A 17,080-nucleotide genomic window follows, 5' to 3' on the forward strand; every position below is an offset into this window, starting at 1 on the left:
TGTTTAGCTTATGTTTTGAAAGATTTCTTTGAATCTCCAGAGCTGACACAAATAAACAAACAAAAATAACAAATAATGAGAGAGAACAGCTACCTCCCCCAGGCATGCTGGCTCTGTGCTGGAGTCCTTGTCCCCCCTCCCCCTTTGCTAGGCTTGCTCTGGGCTAGGAGTCAGCCTGGGGTGGAAGCTTGAGGTCTTCTCAGGACTTTTCTGAGCATTCTTGCCTGTCCTGCACATGGCTTTTTAAACTCCCCTGTATACAGGCTGCTTTAGAAAATCCTCATTTCCCAAAGTCTTACTTTAGCTTATCTCCTGAGCTTTAAACGGTCAATTGCGTGTCCCCAGCCTGAATCTCCTAGCTCAGGCGTCTGTAGGTTCAGAGGTGCCCTGTAGGTTCAGGAGCAGCACCTGCCTTTTCCCACCTGTGTCCAACCTGTACAAACCACACACAAACATCTCCCTCCAGGCCTTCAGGAGGCCCCCAGGCAGATTGGAATGAGGGAACACAGTTATCTGCAAGGAAGGTCTGCTCTGCTCCCCACAATGGAGGAGGGGAACAGGGGACCAGCCCTGCCCCTGCACAGGACTAAGACCATGGCCCTGCTGGGAGGTATGGGACAAGGGCGGGTAAAATGCCACAAGACCTTCTTACCTTTTTGAAGATGTTTTTTTCTTGATTGGGCATATGCTGGTCACTGGAAGCCTTTGGCTATTTTCTGGAGCTCCTATAAAGTTGGTTTAGAGGTTTCTGAGAGTTTGTGTGTGTGTGTGTGTGTGTGTGTGTGTGTGTGTGTGTGTGTGTTCTTCTTTTCTTTCTTTCTTTCTTTCTTTTTTTTTTTTTTTTAATTTTCTGTGCAGAAACAAGAGCTTGGACCATCCTAGTCTGTCCATCATTTTGCTGCTGTCACTCTTCCTTTAACTTCGATGTAAATTTTAGAATAAGTTTGTCTATTTTGACCAAAGAAAAGCCTTATGGGGAACTGACAGGAATTCCATTTTAAGCCTGTCTATCAATTTTACAAGAATTGACGATCTACTACCTTGACTCTTTCAGTTCATGAAAGCAGTATGTTCTTGTGCTTACGTGGGCTTGTTTGTTTTCATCAGTTCTGTAAGGTTCATTGTGCAGGTTCTTTACATTTTTTAAAAGACTTACACCAAACATCTCATTTCTGAGAGAATGATTGTATATGTTCTAGACATTCATTTCCAATTGTTCGTTGCTAGACTATGGTAATATGATCGATGTTGCATATTACACTGATCTTGTATTCTGAGATTTCGCTAAAGAAATCTATTATAATTAATTATGAGTTTCTTGTAGAGTCCTTGGAATTTTCATCATCACATAATGACATCAGCACATAATGACAGATATATTTCTACTTCTCCAAACCGTATGCCTCTATTTCCACTTCTAGCTTTACTATACTAACTAGGACCTGCAATATTAAGTTGAAAAAGGAGAGATGAGAGCAGATATTCTGGTCTTATTGCTGAACTGAGGGGAAAAACTTTATCTTCATTTTTATCTATATATAACTTAAAGCTTAAACTTTGGACACATTAGAGTATAATGCAGTTATGTTTGTTTACTTTATGACTGTTCTCCAAATACCAAAATTCTTTTAATGTCAGTTTTATCTAGAGGTTGTCAGTATCTTGCACACGCAGAGCAACCAATAGCGAATGCCCTGAAAAAATGACTCCAGGCCTACAAGACGTACTTATCAGAAGTACACAGAGACTACAATAGTGGTATATCCATTGCTTTCTGGGACAGCACAAGGGATCCAGCAAAGCCAACATCGAGGTAAAAATAGGGGGGGAAGGATGGTGTGTGATCTGAATCACCCTCTCGGTACTGATAACACCACTGTGCTCCCAGTGGCATAGGTTGGTCTGTATAGATGGTTTTGAGGATCCACTTCAGCACAATTTGCAAGAGAAAAATCTGCATTTGGCTGTTTTCATATGAACAGATTGTAAAGGGCAGGAGCACTTTACCAATTGTTCTATTTGTATATTTTTAGGAGCCTTACAACCTAGAAACACCTTACGGATACCTCTGTAGATTGTGTGTGGGGTTGGAAAACATCTTTTAATATCCATGCACTTTGTACGAATTCACACAATACACGGCCCTGAAGCATGATCTTCGGAACGAACCACGACAAAGGACATTCCAAAGGATAGACTGTGGGAGGAGGGTGGAGACTGGCCTTCAGAGACTGCGGTGAAGTAGGGAAAATGAACCCTCACACAGCCCAGCTTAATCTCAAGATATTTTGCTAAAATGAGCACCGAGAGAGAGCCCAGGCTGGCACGCAGGCATCCCAGACGGACGGGCCCTCAGACTCCGTGAGTCACGTCCAGGGCCTCCCAGGAGACCTGCGAGGCTGTGGGGACTCGTGCCAGCTCATCTGGAGGAAAGGTCCCGTCAAGTAGGTCGTGGGGACCCCAAGTGGGGACTTTCCGAGCCCTCTGATTCCCGGCCCAGAATCTCCAGAGCAAATGCTTGTAGGGGTTCCGGGGATGGCTCAGCACTGTCTGTCCTAACAACTGGCCACGGACACCATCTTTCTCTGCCGGAGCCCCCTAAGACACCCGTGCCCAGTGATGACTGATGACCGATGGAGGCATGGGTGCGGGCAGGCCTCCCCAAGATCAGCGTTTGGGGAGCATGGGGGCACCCTGGCCAGGATTCCCCAAACCAGCCTGCTCTCCCCCTTCCCGCCCAGCGCACAGTGACCTGTAGGACACCCCGCAGCTCGGAATGAAGAACAAACGTGCAGCCAGGACAGGGGGGCCACAGGGAGCCCGACTGCCCGGGTGCCATCAGAAGACATGACACCGTCATCAGTGGGGACAGGCGTGCACCTGGATGCGAGGGAGTTCCCCACGACTCCATGGCTACTTTGAGGGGTTTCTTCTTAGGGGAGCAGGAGGAGGACTCTGGAGCCAACGCTGTGTGGCAGCCGCCCTGGCGCCCGTGACTGCCCTCATCCCCTGGCCTCCCGGAGCCCACGGTCCTCAGAAAACGGTGAAGCCTGGCTCCCTCCAGGCTCCCTGTGGAGGCCCAGTGAGCTGACCGGGAGGTGCCGCCTGGGACAGCACACGCACACCCCGGCTGGTGGCCCCCGAGTCCCGCCTCGTGCTTTCCCCGAGTCCATCCTCACGGGGATGAAGAGGACCCCCCCATCCCTCATATTTCAACGGTCCCACTGGGACTCGAAGATGCTCCTCATACCAGGAGGCCAGAGCCCCAGAGCCTGTCCCCTGAGGCCAGGCCTTCTGCCCTCCCTCAGGCCCACACAGGGAGCCTTGGAGGAGCCAAGGAGGATGTAGCCCCCCCTCCCCAAGCCCCTCCTCCCCGCCCCAGCTCAGCCCCATGGCTGGACGCTGCAGGGAGGCAGAGGGCAGCTCCCGGAGAAGACAGGGCTGACTGCAGACTGCACTCTGGAAGATGGTTGTGGTGCAGAGGGCGCCCATCCCTGGATGTTCAGGGACACACATGGTGACCGCAAGCCCCTGGAGGCCCCTCCCAGACCCCTTCCCTCCGGCCAGGGCATCTCCATGCAGCGGCCCAGACGCATTTCCCAGCAAAACCATCTTTATTCCCACGTACACGCAGCGCCCCTGGGGGCTGCTGCCACCCCGCCCGCAGTCGTGCCCTCCCCCTCTCCCCCCAGCCAGGATCAGCACTGAAGGGTGGGCCCAGGGCTCCCTACGGGCTGCAGTGCTGCTTTTTCCTCCTCCCTGGGACAAAGGAGCCACACCTTCTCTTTGGAGGCAGAGAGGGCCGAAGCAGCCCCACGGCCAAGGCCCGCACCGAGCCCCTGAGGCTGGCCCCTGCGAGGGGCGTCTTGCCGGCAGCGGCCAGACCCGCACACAGAGCCCGCTTTCTGGACTTGGCAGCTGGGGGAGCGGCTGGGCCGCGGCCTATTCTCTGAGCAGCGGGGGCCTGGGGAGCTCCCCGCGGCCCGCGCCCTCCAGGGCTGGGGAGGCCCGGGGCAGGAGCAGGACACTGGGAGAGCCCCCAGGGCAGCAGGCTGTGCCGAGAGGCCAGGAGGAAGGCCAGGCTGGGCAGCTCCTCCTCGTCCTCACTGGACCCATCTGCTGGCCCGCCAGGCTCCCTAGCAGGGGGCGCCTCTCTGAACACGGGGGCATCCCTGGGGTCCGGCCGAGGAGGGGTGCGCCCTGGCCCCTGGGGAGGAGAGGAGAGCCCGCCAGCCCGGAGGGCAGGCAGCTCCTGTTGTCCTGGAGACGCGGCAAAGGATCTGGGTCTGCACGGGTGCGCGTGTGCCCGGCTGTGCCTCCGGAGGTCCTGGCACTCACTCTCTGCTGGGCAGGCCTCACGGCTGACCCCTGGCCGGGCCCTGGCCTCACCCTCGGGCCCGGAGCCCAGTGTCGCTGCACAGTGACTCGGGGTTGTGGGCACACCGTCCTCCACCGCCAAGGCCACCAGTCTCTTCTCTACCAGCTGGGAGGAGGGAGGTGACAGTGACTGGCCAGCACGGGAGTGTGAGAGGGGAGGTGGGACGGTGGCATGGGGGGCGGAGGGGGGGGTGGGAGGAGGGGACGGGTGGCCCGTGAGGCCCTGGCTCTCCTGATATCCCCCTGAGTCCCTCCCTCCCTCCCCAGGCTCCCCATCCTGTAGATGCCATTCTCTGCTCAGTACCTGCCCTGGAGCTCACCTCCCCAGTGCCATGCCTCCTAGGCAGGGGAGCGGGGGACCGCGTCACGTGTGCCTCTGTACTGAGTGCCCCCCCTTCCCCTGGCTCACCTGGGTCCCCTCCCTCCCCTGGCTCAGGTCCTCTCCTGCGTCTCTCTTTGCCCTGCTCACCTCTGCAAGGGAGAGTCCTTCCTCCTGCTCCAATTGCTCAGCGAGGGCCAAAAGATCCAGCTGTGGTTCTGAAGAAAGCAGTTCTGCCAGGAATCGCGGGTGAAGGACTGCCTCCACCTGGGACAGAAGGAACAGGCTGTGGGCACCTTGGCAGGGGGCACCTGTGAGCCAAGGAGGACCCGGAGGGAAAGTGGTAACGTGAAGCCCCACCCCGCCTTCTGCACAAGGCAGGATGTTTGAACCATCAGGGTCACTGGCTGCACGCACACGCAGACAGGCGCACACGCATACACACACATGCATACACAGGCACACATGCAGACAACACAATTTCACACAGGCATACACAGAGAGACAAACCCTATACATACATACATACATATATACATACGCACATACAAAAGCCACACAAATGCATATGAACACACACCCCCAACACATATGTGCCCACACAGAGACAGAAGCATTCAAATGGTAGACCCCACATATCCTCACAAACATATGCCTGCACACACAGACATGCACGTACACATACACACAGGCCACACACAGACACCCACACAGGCTCACCCACACCTGCACAGGTGCACACACATGCAAGTACACACACACTCATGTACACAAGTACCCACAGAGGCACACTACACATAAGCACAAACACGTGCATGGACGCACACACACACACAAGTACACACAGGTGCACCCTACACACAGGCACACTTACATGCACATAAGCACATTCACACAAGTACACAGACATACAAACCCTTGCATGTACGTTCATGCACCCAAGTACACACATGCAAACACACACAGGCACACACACATGCATGTAAGCACGTTCACTCAAGTACACACACATACAAACACTTGCATGTATGTACACGCACTCAAGTACACACACATGCACACACATACATGGACGCACAAACACACAAGTATACACATATGCATACACACAAGTACCCACAAGCACACTACACGCAGGCACACACATGCACATAAGCACATTCACACAAGTACACATACAAACAAACCCTTGCATGTACGTCCATGCACCCAAGTACACACATGCACACACACACAGGCAGATACACATGCACCTAAGCACATTCACTCAAGTACACATACAAACAAACCCTTGCATGTACGTTCATGCACACAAGTACACACACGCACACTACATGCAGGCACACACACGTGCACGTAAGCACATTCACACAAGTACACGCACATGCACTCACATACATGTATGTACATGCACACAAGAGCACACACACATGCACCCTACATGCAGGCACACACACATGCACGTAAGCACGTTCACACAAGTACACACACAAACACTTGCATGTATGTACATGCACTCAAGTACACGCCCATGCACACACATAAATGGACGCATATGCACACAAGTATACACACATGCATGCACGCAAGTACCCACACGCACATGCACATAAGCACATTCATTCAAATACACACACATACAAACCCTTGCATGTACGTACATGCATGCAAGTACACACATGCTCATAAGCACATGCACGCAAGTACACACACGTGCACACACACGTGCCTGCACACACAGCTCAGGAACGAGGAACAGAGCTTGATCCCAAAGGCCTAGGCACAGCCCCACTCCGGGTGTCGGAGTGGCAATGCCTGGGATCTTCCAGACGCCAGGCTGTGGGCCAGCCAACCTTGGTGATGAAGTCTTCCTGGGAACACAGCTTGTCAATGTAGCTGAGAAGACCCGGGTCCAGGTAGATGGCGTCCTCGTCCTGCTGTGGCTCCTCTCCGTCCTGTTCCCATTCACCCGCTAGCGCCCCCGGGGCTGAGCAGGCAGGCCCCAGCAGCCCCTCCATGATGTCCACGTACTCTCTCACAGCCTCAGGGGGGATCTCCTTGGGTGCCTTGGGCTGCGGGGGTCTGTGTGGCTGCGGGCAGGGTGGCTGGGCCCTGGAGCCGGCCTTCCTGGGAATGCAGGCTGAGGCAGAGCGGGAACAAGGGAGGAGGTGAGAGGGGCTCCAGCTTGCTTGTGGAGAGGGCAGGGTTTGGGGGACACTGATGTCGGTGGGGGCTGGGTCGGGGCCACCTGAAGCCACAGGCACCCTGGGACAGGGGAGCCGAGGGGAGGAGCACCTAATAGTGTCTCCTGTGAGCAACAGAGGACCCACCGATTCTCCAAGGGTCTCCCCCCGCAGCCCGCTTTCCAGGCAGAGTTTCGTTGGGTCCCTTGACAGGGAGGTGGGAGAGTAGTCACCAACTTGGCCAGGTCAATATCTCACGGTGACAAAGGGCAGCTACGACCCCAGGCTCTCTGCGGCTGGTTTGGTTGAAAGACCAAGGCCCACGTGAAGGAGGAGACAGGACGTGGGGACGGCGGCCTTCCCTAGGCCCCACTGCCTTCGGCCGCCAGCTCCCTTGGGAATGCGGGTGCTGTACCTGGCTGCCGGCCCCCCTCCAGGGCTGGGGACCCCTGGGTTCCAGGCTTGGGTGGGGCTGGAGCAGATGGGCCCTGGGCCACCTTCACCCACTGCAGCTTCTGAATCTGTATCTCCTCCTCTGCCTCAAACTCCATGAACCTGGGGGTGAGGAGACCCAGGCCACACTGAGGAGGGGCCCGGCCGTGGAGCCCAGCAAAGGCGGAGGCCGTGGGGGGACCGGAAGAGGCAGTGCCCGGCAGCGGCAGCCATGGTCCTGGCCCCCCAGGAGGCAGCAGGCTGGCCGATCCGGCCCGGCCCAGCCACAGCGGGGGTCCCACCTCCCCCGGGGTGGCAGGTTCAGCCCCCATCCTGAGACCTTCACATGGAGGCAGGGGTGGGTGTCGATCAGGTTGGGGTTGAAGCCTGGGCAGGTAGGTGAGGAGGACCCTGTGCTCAGCCCGGCCTCACGCCCACCAGCTGGGGCTGGGACCCTGACTCACTTTCCTGCCATCTCGTAGTAGATGACCCGGTCAAAGTTGCTTCTGCACTGCCACTCCTGCACGGCCCGCCACACTCCCTCCTCCAGCGTCATGGTGGGCTTCAGGCGGGCCAGGGACCGAAGCACCGGGCTGCAAGCCCTCGGGGTCAGGCGGTGGCTGCGGCCTGGTGGCCCCCACCCTGCCCCACTCCCGCCCTGTGCAGCACGTGTCCCCCGCCCAGCGTGACTCAGTGCTGGCAGGTGACAGGCGGTGTCTGGCCGTGCAAACCAGCCCCCTCCAGGCGAACACTGTCACTGCCTCACACTGGGCAGCCCCGGGCCCTGGGCTCCAGGCTGACCACCCACCCGCACCTGGATCAGGGAGCTCTTTGCCCCCGGACCCTGCGTTCCATACTGACGATACTGAGCGTGCCGTGCCAGGCAGTGATCCGGTCCCCCGGTCCCCTGCGGGAAGTGCCGTCACCCCGTGTCCGGGGGGGGGACCCCAGAGGACCCACGCCGCACTGCCTTCCCAGAGCGGCACTGGCTCACACCCTCCTCTCCTCACCCTGAGGCCCCCGCCCTGGGCACACCCCAGGATCCTGGCTGAGGGCAGCGGGGGGGCAGAAGGCGCTCACATGAGAAAGCAGGAGAGGGCTTCGGCGTCGGGGCTCTGCGGGAGGTGCCTGCGGGCCAGGACCTTGAAGCACTGCCAGCGCCTGAAGTTCTCGTACACACTCTTGGGGCTACAGGAGTCCGCGGGCGAGGCCTTGGCGGGGCCGCTGGCCAGGCTGCCCTCCCTGGCAGCTGCGGGGGGCTGCGGCCCTGCGGTCACCGGGGGCACCATGGGGGCCAGCCGGACAGCCAGGGGGGGAGCCTGAGGCCGAAGGCCTGGGGTGGAGCCTCCCTTGCCGGCCCAGGTGCCCCCGACGGCTGGGGCGGACACGCTGCTCTCCGCTGCCGACGTTGCCAGGAACAGGGGTGTGGGACACGCAGCACCCCCACAGAGGGCCCCGGGAGGACTCCAGCGAACGGGGGCCTGGGTGAGGACGACGGTCTGAGTCTGGGGGGCCTCTGCGGGCCCCCACTCTGACCTGACCTGGACGATGACGTTACAGGCCCGGGTCCCAGCTGGGCCATGGACGGCATCTCCTGCCACCAGCGGTGTCCTGCAGAAAGTGGGCAGCACCACGGGGCTGCCAGGCGTGAATGGCGGGGTCACGTGGGGCGGCGAGCGCTGCCCCCGGGGTGACCAGTGCGAGGCGCCAGCAGCAGGTGGGGGAAACGGCTGTGCCGTCAAAGAAGACACGGAGGCCTCCGGGTCCATGGCCACATGCGGTCCCAGCACTGGAGATGCTGTGGACAGAAGGGAAGGGCCGGATCGAGTCGGAGAATCGCAGCCAGGACGCAGGATCCTGGGCCCCTGTGCTCACTAGGGAGGGGGGTGGGGAATCGCAACGCGGGAGGGACACTTACAGGAAAAGGTGCGGTTTGCAAGTGTCCTGGAGTGACTTCCATGCTCTGGCCTCCAGACGACAATTACTGTCCCCGCCCTTCTCAACAAGACAGCCTGCCTGCCTGGAAGAGGCAGCCTTGGCCAGCACTGACTCTGGGAACCTCCCCAGGACCCCAGACACCACCCTCCATCCTCACGGGCTGTCCTCCTGGACGAGGGGCTGGGTGGACATCTGCCCTGTGGGAAATGCCCTCGGCCGGCTCCCAGGCAGCTTGGGTTCTGCTCCCAGGTACGTCCGAGTCACCTGAAGGGCCTTTGTGAACGGGCAGCGTCTAAACCATTTGAGCCCCTCTCCTGCTCAGACCCCCAATGCCCGACAGTATAATTCCCTCCCTTTCTTCCCGTCCTAACATAAGAAAACAAACGCTTGTAATATCTTTCTCCCTATAAACGCGGCCTCCAAGCCCCCACGTAACCCTGTCTTAGGAACCCCCACATCCCACACGCATCACGGGCCAGGTTCTGCCACCGCTCAGCAGCTCGGATCCTGGGAGAGTGTGAGGCGGGCATCATGTTCCCTGGTTCCTGTCACTCGCAGCCACGGTGGCTACAGAAGATTAGCAAAGGGCAATGCAGAGGGGGCAGCGGGGCTGTTGGGGTGGGGGGACTCTGGAGCTGGGTCACGTGGGACTGGTTGTGGGAATGCAGGCTTCTGTGGTCTTCCCCTTCCAGCTCCAACAGTGAAAGTGAAGACACACGAGGAGCCCAGCATGAGCCCAGTGCCAGAAGGAAAAGGGGCTGGATCCTGTGCCTGTTCATGAAGAACCCATGCAGGTCCTCGTTCGGGAGGACAAGGGACACACCTGCACATCTAACTGATCAACAGGTGTCCCACGACATGTGATACAACCAGAGAAGATGGTCCTCCCGTCCAGGCTCCCCTCCTACCCCCTGTAAGGAGGACTCAGCTTTCACAGATGCTGCTTGGGACACCCAACCACACTACACTCTGTTCCCCATCCACGGCACAGGGACGAGGAATACAAGCAGACTCTTCACCTCAAAGGTGGCTCCCAGGGCTGAGGGTTGGCCAGGAAACACTGGACAAGATGAAGCAGGTGGAAGGACCGCACGTCCTCAAGAGGAAGAGGGACCCAGAACAGCTGAGGAACCCAAGGCCTACCTTGGTTGAGGCCACCGGATGCCCTGTCCCTGCTGAATCTACGAAAAGGGTCACCTGGGCTGGGGAGAAGTCAGCTCTGGGCTGGAAGGAGTGGAAGTCCTGGGCCAGGGGTGTTAGAGGAACTTCCAGCCCCGCTCCCGGGGAGGACACTGGCCATAAGACCGCCCCACTGAACCACGTCCTGGCTCAGACCATCTCCCCCACATCCCTATCAGGCACTATGGAGACCCAGAATCTGCAGTCAAGTCCCTTGGAGGGTATGGTGGGGAGGTCCAGGTGTCTGAGGAATACCACACCCGGCTGTCCTTTCCCTGGGACCCTGCCTGTGCCACCACCACGACACGGTGCCACCTCTCCTACAAACTGTCAAAGTGGTGTGTGACTCAGAGACACGCAGTGTGCCTGCCTCCATCCATTCTCCACACCCAGGGCGTTTCCCCTACGAGGTCTCGACCCGGCCTCCTCCCCAGGGTCCTTGCAGGTTTCCACGGGCTCCCAGCCTCCCAGATGAGCTGTCCTTGGCCCCCACCCTCTTTCCCTACTCAACACCCACCCCCGCCCCCATGTGCCCCTGTCCAAGTGTCACATTTGAATCCCACGGATTTGAGGGATGGCAGGCACGCAGACACACCTGCCCAACCCACAGGCTTACCTCCTTCTGAAGCCATCCCCGCAGGCTCGGGCAGGGACCACTGCTACCCTGCAGCCACCACAATGAGAAACGTCGAGCCCAGGTCCCAGACAGCGACCTGCTCCAGCAGATGCTCAAGATCCAATTAAGGAGGGAAAAGTTTGAATGTAAACAGGGACAGAATGTAGGGCTCCTGACATTCTGCAGCGGGGGAGGGGCCGAGGGCCAGGGCCCTGGGTGGGGGTGGGGAGACATTCCCTGAGGGCTCTGGCAGGTAGGCAAGGACCACAAGTCCCTCTCAAATGACACAGGGGCAACACAATTGCTGTGTGCCTTTTGAGGCAATTTATACAAGTTGCTCAGATTCCGAGCACCGAGGTGTTACTCGGTGGTCCTTTGCTTCCCTTTTCATCCATCGGCCGAGTTTGCGTCCCTCAACCCACTCTGCTTCCCACCTGGCTCTTGACTCACTTCAGCCGAGGCCGGACTTTCTGAACAAGATTCAGAACATGTATTCTGATGAACACATGGCTCCTGAAGGCCACATGGAACTGAGGTTCCAAATTAGCATGGTCTCAGCAGATCCTGCGTGCGTGCTTGCACATGGGTCCTTCTGTCCTCGCCGCCCTCCGGCGCTGGAAGCTGCTCAGCCTCAAGCAGGACGAGCCTTACTAATGCTCTCCTCTGCTGGAAAGCCCCAGCCTATCAGACAAAGGTCGTGCAGCCTACACATGCAGGACCAGAAATCACTACTTTTTGTCTCCCAGCATCCTGTGCTGTCATTCAACATTGACTGTTAACATTTCTCCTTCTTTTAGTGGAATATCTCAAAGAATCAATAGCTTTGTGTGGTTCAATGTCAAAGGACATAAAGGAATATGCAGTGATGACTCTTCCTCCCACCTCTTACTCCTGGGCACCAAGCCCCTTTCTCGCAGGAAACCAGTGTTATCTGTGACGTTCAAAGCTTCAGAGAGACGGATTATGCAACTAAAAGTACATGTGAGCTATTTTCATTTTCAAAAAATGCTTGTATTTTTTTCTCTGGCTAAAAGTTGACACATATTCCAAAATATGTGTGAGTGTGCCCAGTGATTGACTTTATGCTGATACTGTGGCTCCTGTCCTTATTTCTGGAGACTGGATTCTGGGAACATGTAGTTCTACAGTCCTTTACATTTCAAGGACCCTGTAGAATAGGGTGGCTGGATTTAGCATATGAAATAATGGATGCTCAGGTGAGTTAGAATTTCAGATAATAGGGATCAGCTTTTAGAATAATTGTGTCCCGTGCAATATTTTGGATATAGCTTTTAATGGAAATTTGTTCCCAGTTGATTTGAATTTTGCATTTAGCTGGGGTTCTGTACTTTAGATGGCATCTCTACCCAAACAGTGTAATATATTCAGCTAATATTAGTCACCCTGTGAGAAAGAGAACTTGGAGTAGGAGACTCAAGAGTGCTACTTTGAAAAAAAAAAAAAAGAGTGCTATCTTGGCTCACCCACAAAATCATTTGCCTGCGCATGCACGTGCACACACACACACACACACACACACACACACACAGTGTCTATAGGCTCTTTGGGTGATATGGAATTTGGAGGCGCCAAATATACAGAATTGAGTATCTGGAATTAATGGGACTAAGGACAGAAGTAAGGGTTAGGAAACCTTCCCCTCCCTAACATCCTACAGTCCTGGTTTTCCTAGGGGTTAAAATCAATCCCCATGAAATGGATGTGCACCTGTAATCTATCCCTGACGTCCAACCCCCATTCACACAACCAGCTTCCTCTAAGTTCTGATTGGCCAATGCTAGCCTGGAAGCCCTGCGCACGGGGTTGTGTATTTCCTGTCTGCATGAGAGACCCTTGTTCTTTGGAATCCATGCTCATCAGTGCATGTGGCCCCATCTGCACGAGAATCATGGGAGCACCTCTTTAAAGTCTTGTTTGATTCTTCTTTTCATATTGCACATCAACATCAGTTTACTGGGAAGGTTCAAAATGATATGAAAGAGCATTGGACTTTTGTGTTGTCAGAAGAGAGGACTGTTAGGAAATTGGCCAAGGGTGACGAGGGTTAAGAACCTCAGTGGTTGTCACCAATCTCTTGGGAGACCTGCTTCACTCCTGCTATCACAGCAGTGCAGCTCCTAGGATGGCAGGGTGTTGGGGAAGGAAAGGGAGGTTTAGAGGGATGGCTCCACACTGAACATACACTGAAAAAGACTCCTGGTTAAGGCACTGAAACAATTCCTTGCCCCCTTGAGGAAAAGTTGACTCCAAAGGCCACCACTGTGTGGAAACTGAACAGTGGACACCCTGATGCGGAAAGGCACTGGACTTTGAGTTCAGGACCTGGAGTTCCTCCCCTCCCCCTGCTCCGTACTATAGTCATGTAAGAGAGTCATTTCCCAATTCCTCTCCAATCTCCACACAGTTTCTAAGTTTTCTCCCAACTCCCACCCTGACAGGGCCCAGGGATTATTTATATTAGCACTTCTGGAGTGTAGGACCAGCCACCCAAAGCAGGTGAGCTCCACGGTGCAGCCCTTCAGGGCATTCCCCAGGCTTCTCCCACTTGCAGTGTGGAAGGGACTCTCCACTGGTACCCATCTTTGTGTTCTCTCTGGCAGCTGCTCTGAGCACGCTTCCTGGACGTGAGCTGGGGAGATGAGCTGAGAGCCATTCAAGCAAATCATAGTGAACTTTATTGCAAACATCCCTGCTGGGCATTGAAAAAGTGAACAACTTGCAGGCATTTCTCAAGACTTGAGCTTTTATCAGGGGAAGGCTGAAATGGGTTTCAAGCAACAGCTTTGTTTTAGAGAGTTTTGAGGCAACATGTACTCAGGCACTCGTGAAAGCAGGCTCCTTCTTGTTTGCTCCCTTTGTCCACTCAGTCAACCAGTTATTGCTAAGATTTTCACTCATGGCTCAGAGGTAGGACTTGAGTGACCCTTCTCAGGGCCACTGATAAAAGATTACACTGCAGAAAAATTCTCTGGTCCCAATTCTGCAATCATTTTCGAACACTTCGAAATCTAGCGTCCAGAAGCAGATGGCATCAAATTAGCCCAAATGTAACTTGGGAAGACTGGTCCTAGGAGGGAGTAAGAGCATTCCTTTAGACCCTGATCTCTGGCCGTTCCTGCATTAACTTCTGAGACAAACCCATCTCTGGACACGGATCACAGGCCTCAGAAGAGGGGTGGCCTTCCACACAAGCAAGGACGTTAGCAGAGTGGGGGATATCATGCTTGTGTCTCTTGGAGTCTGCAGCCCGTGGACTTGGGGGTGTGCCGTGCGAGGTTTCATCGTTCTGCTGTGGCTGAGAAATAGCACGAAGGTGGCAACTGGCCACGAAGAGGTTGTGGAGGTTGCAGCTTCTCCCAAGAATACTACAAAATCTGGTCAAGAAGTTGAGTCTTTTTCAAAAAATCAGTTGAAATTCTTCGCTGTTTTGAAAAGGAGGGAGGGGAGGACAAATCGTTCCCAGCCCAGCTGTGTGACTGCATCTGTCCAGCAGGATCAAAGGCAGAGCACAAGCCTCTAAGGAGACGTCCGTGCATCCCACGTACTGAGCAGCCCGTGTATCAGCAGCTACACTAAGGAACCTAACCTGGCACAGGCAGTGCGTTCGGGAAACTCTGGGAAAGGAGGCGGGGAGGGAGGGGGCCCTTGGAGTGTTCCCCAGGTCTGCATTCTCCGCCTGATCTGTTCCTTCATGGAACCTTCGGGCTCGGGCGTCCAAGGGGCACAGCACTTGTGGAAAGGCGGGGACGAGAAGAGGGACGGGCGGTCCGGGCCGAGGGCGGCCGTGGCCCCACCGGAGGCCGTGGGGCTGCAGGTGCACCTGGTCCCTGACTCGGTGGGAAGGCCGCGTCAGAGGGCGCGGAGCGCACGTGTGCGGCGTTACAATCGCCAGTGCTGGCTTCACAGGCGCCGGCTCCAAGGCTGGACGGCCATAAAGAGTCCGTCCCGTCTGAGCTCGAGCCGCCCGAGTGGCTTCCCAGCGCGAGAGGGTCCCCTGCTGTCCTACCCCGCAGGGACCTCCAGGCGCGTCCCTGCGTGTCCTTTGCCCGCCCGCGCACGCCCAGGGGGGCGGGGCTGCAGCGCTCTGGACCCGCCCCCCCCCCGTGCCCGCCGCGTCCGTTGAGGGGGCGTGCCGGGGAGCGCGCGCGCGTACGTGGGGGCGGGGCTCAACGGCCCTGCCGGCTGGAGGCGGTGCCCTGCCTGGCGGCCTCGTGCCACCGTGACGTCAAGTCGAGGCCAGGGTCGCGCGCTGTTAGTCGCTCAGGCGTAGCTGCGGTCGCCGTGTTAAGGCCTTAGCTTGTGTGCGCGCGTGTCACGTAGCAACCGGCCGCGTGGACGCTCGGCGACCGCCGCCGCGACGGTGAGCTCACGCGCGAGTGTTTCGGGCGGTGTGCGGGTGTGGACCGTGCGGGGCTGAGACCGGTTCTGGGAGTCGGCGTCGGCAGCGGGGTCCCGGGCGGCTGTACGTCTGGGGTCTTCCCCTGGCATCTCGACCCGGCGGTTCTGAGGCGGGTTCTTGGGCGTGTCGGCCTCGGTAAATTGGTCCCGGGCGGCGGGTCTGGGGTCTGCGCCCCGGCGTCTCGACCCAGTGGTTCTGAGGCGGGTTCTTGGGCGTGTCGGCGTCGGCAGCGGGGTCCCGAGCAGCAGCAGCGGGTCTGGGGTCTGCGCCCCGGCGTCTCGACCCGGCGGTTCTGAGGCGGGTTCTTGGGAGTCGGCGTCGGCAGTGTGGTCCCGGGCGGCTGTACGTCTGGGGTCTTCGCCTCGGCGTCCCGACCCGGCGGTACTGAAGCGGGTTCTTGGGCGTGTCGGCCTCGGCAAATTGGTCCCGAGCAGCAGCGGCGGGTCTGGGGTCTTCTCCCCGGCCCCTCGACCTGGTGGTTCTGAAGCGGGTTCTTGGGCGTTTCAGCGTCGGCACCGGGGTCCCGGGCTGCGGCGGGTCTGGGGTCTGCGCCCCGGCGTCTGGACCCGGCGGTTCTGAGGCGGGTTCTTGGGCGTGTCGGCGTCGGCAGCGGGGCCCCGGGCGGCCGCGCGTCTGGATGTGCGTCCCGGCGGTCGGGCTTCGGGGGCCTGGAGGGTGCGGTGGGCGGGTGGCGAGGGGCCGTCGGGGTTCCCCTCCGAGGGCGCGGGGCCGCCAGGCGAGCGGAGCACAGGTGGGGCCGCGGGAGCTTGTCCGCCGGGAGTGTGGCACGTGTGTTCGCACGTGTGGGGTAGTGCGGTCTCTACCGCCCTGCGGTAGGGCGTTTGTGAGGGAGGGGCCGAGGCCGAGTGTGAGCGTGGGCGGAGAGTCGCGTGTGGACGCTGAGTGCCCAGCTCCTCGGGCAGTTGGCGGTTAGCTGTGGGTACTGTGGGGAACGTGCGACTGTTTCCCCCTGTGACTCGGGGTCCGGTGCGAGTCGCGGCGGATTTGGAAGGATTAGGCGCGCGTGCGTAGGGGCAGGGTGTGGACGGCGCCTGCGCGTGTGAGCTTCGGTGTGTGGCGTGCTGCGTGTTACTCGGCCAGTGTCGCAGGACCACGTGGTTTAGGGTTCAGGTTCTTTTCCTGATTGTCGGCAGCTGTGTATCTATCCGTCACCAGCTGCAGGAATTATCCAAGTTGTTCGCAAGGTGTGAAGGTTTCAGGAGCATTCCAAGGGTATTTCTTTGGGTAGTGGAGCTGTGTGTGTGTGTTGGTGTGTAGAGGGCAAGTCCGTGACTCTTTCATGGCGTCGGGGGTGGGGGCGGGGGTTGACGTGCCCTCGTGATGTGGGCTTGTGCGAAGCGTTGGGGTGTGCTGGAAGTGACCTGTGCCGACTCGGGATGGTGAGTGGTGCGCATCTGTTCCTAGTTCCGTGTTGAGTGTCAGCAGGCGGGTCGCTTGAAGCAGTCAAGCTGCGAATGCTAGGTAAAAGCCACAAATGAAGCCTGTCCCTCCTTTCTCCGGGAGCATTTTCCTGAGCATTTACGAGCACACCACCGGTCTGTGTGGGTGGATGGATGGATGGATGGATGGATGAGCGAAGCAAGCATATTCAGGCA

The 17,080-nt window shown here is 57.6% G+C and overlaps 1 protein-coding gene across 1 annotated transcript; it reads right to left on the reverse strand.

Annotated features, from left to right (window-relative positions):
* Positions 1-3,625: 3,625 nt before the first annotated feature.
* LOC109257876 (NUT family member 2G-like) lies at positions 3,626-11,222 on the reverse strand. Its single transcript, XM_053908624.1, has 7 exons — positions 11,045-11,222; positions 8,392-9,109; positions 7,776-7,904; positions 7,295-7,434; positions 6,550-6,836; positions 4,847-4,963; positions 3,626-4,483 (listed from the first exon to the last, which is right to left on the reverse strand). Exons 1-7 carry the CDS (start codon positions 11,058-11,060, stop codon positions 3,728-3,730), a joined length of 2,163 nt encoding a protein of 720 aa, XP_053764599.1. The 5' UTR covers positions 11,061-11,222; the 3' UTR covers positions 3,626-3,727.
* Between the last annotated feature and the right edge of the window lie 5,858 nt (positions 11,223-17,080).

This window comes from Panthera pardus, unplaced genomic scaffold (genome assembly GCF_024362965.1).
Source record: "Panthera pardus isolate Hobbes unplaced genomic scaffold, ASM2436296v1 HiC_scaffold_20, whole genome shotgun sequence".
NCBI classification, from domain to species: Eukaryota; Metazoa; Chordata; class Mammalia; order Carnivora; family Felidae; genus Panthera; species Panthera pardus.

Coding starts and splice junctions, on each gene's coding strand:
- LOC109257876 (XM_053908624.1), bottom strand. Junction 7,435..7,775: donor TACTACGAGATGGCAGGAAA/GTGAGTCAGGGT, acceptor CCTCACCCCCAG/GTTCATGGAGTTTGAGGCAG. Junction 4,484..4,846: donor AAGGACTCTCCCTTGCAGAG/GTGAGCAGGGCA, acceptor CCCTCCTCCCAG/CTGGTAGAGAAGAGACTGGT.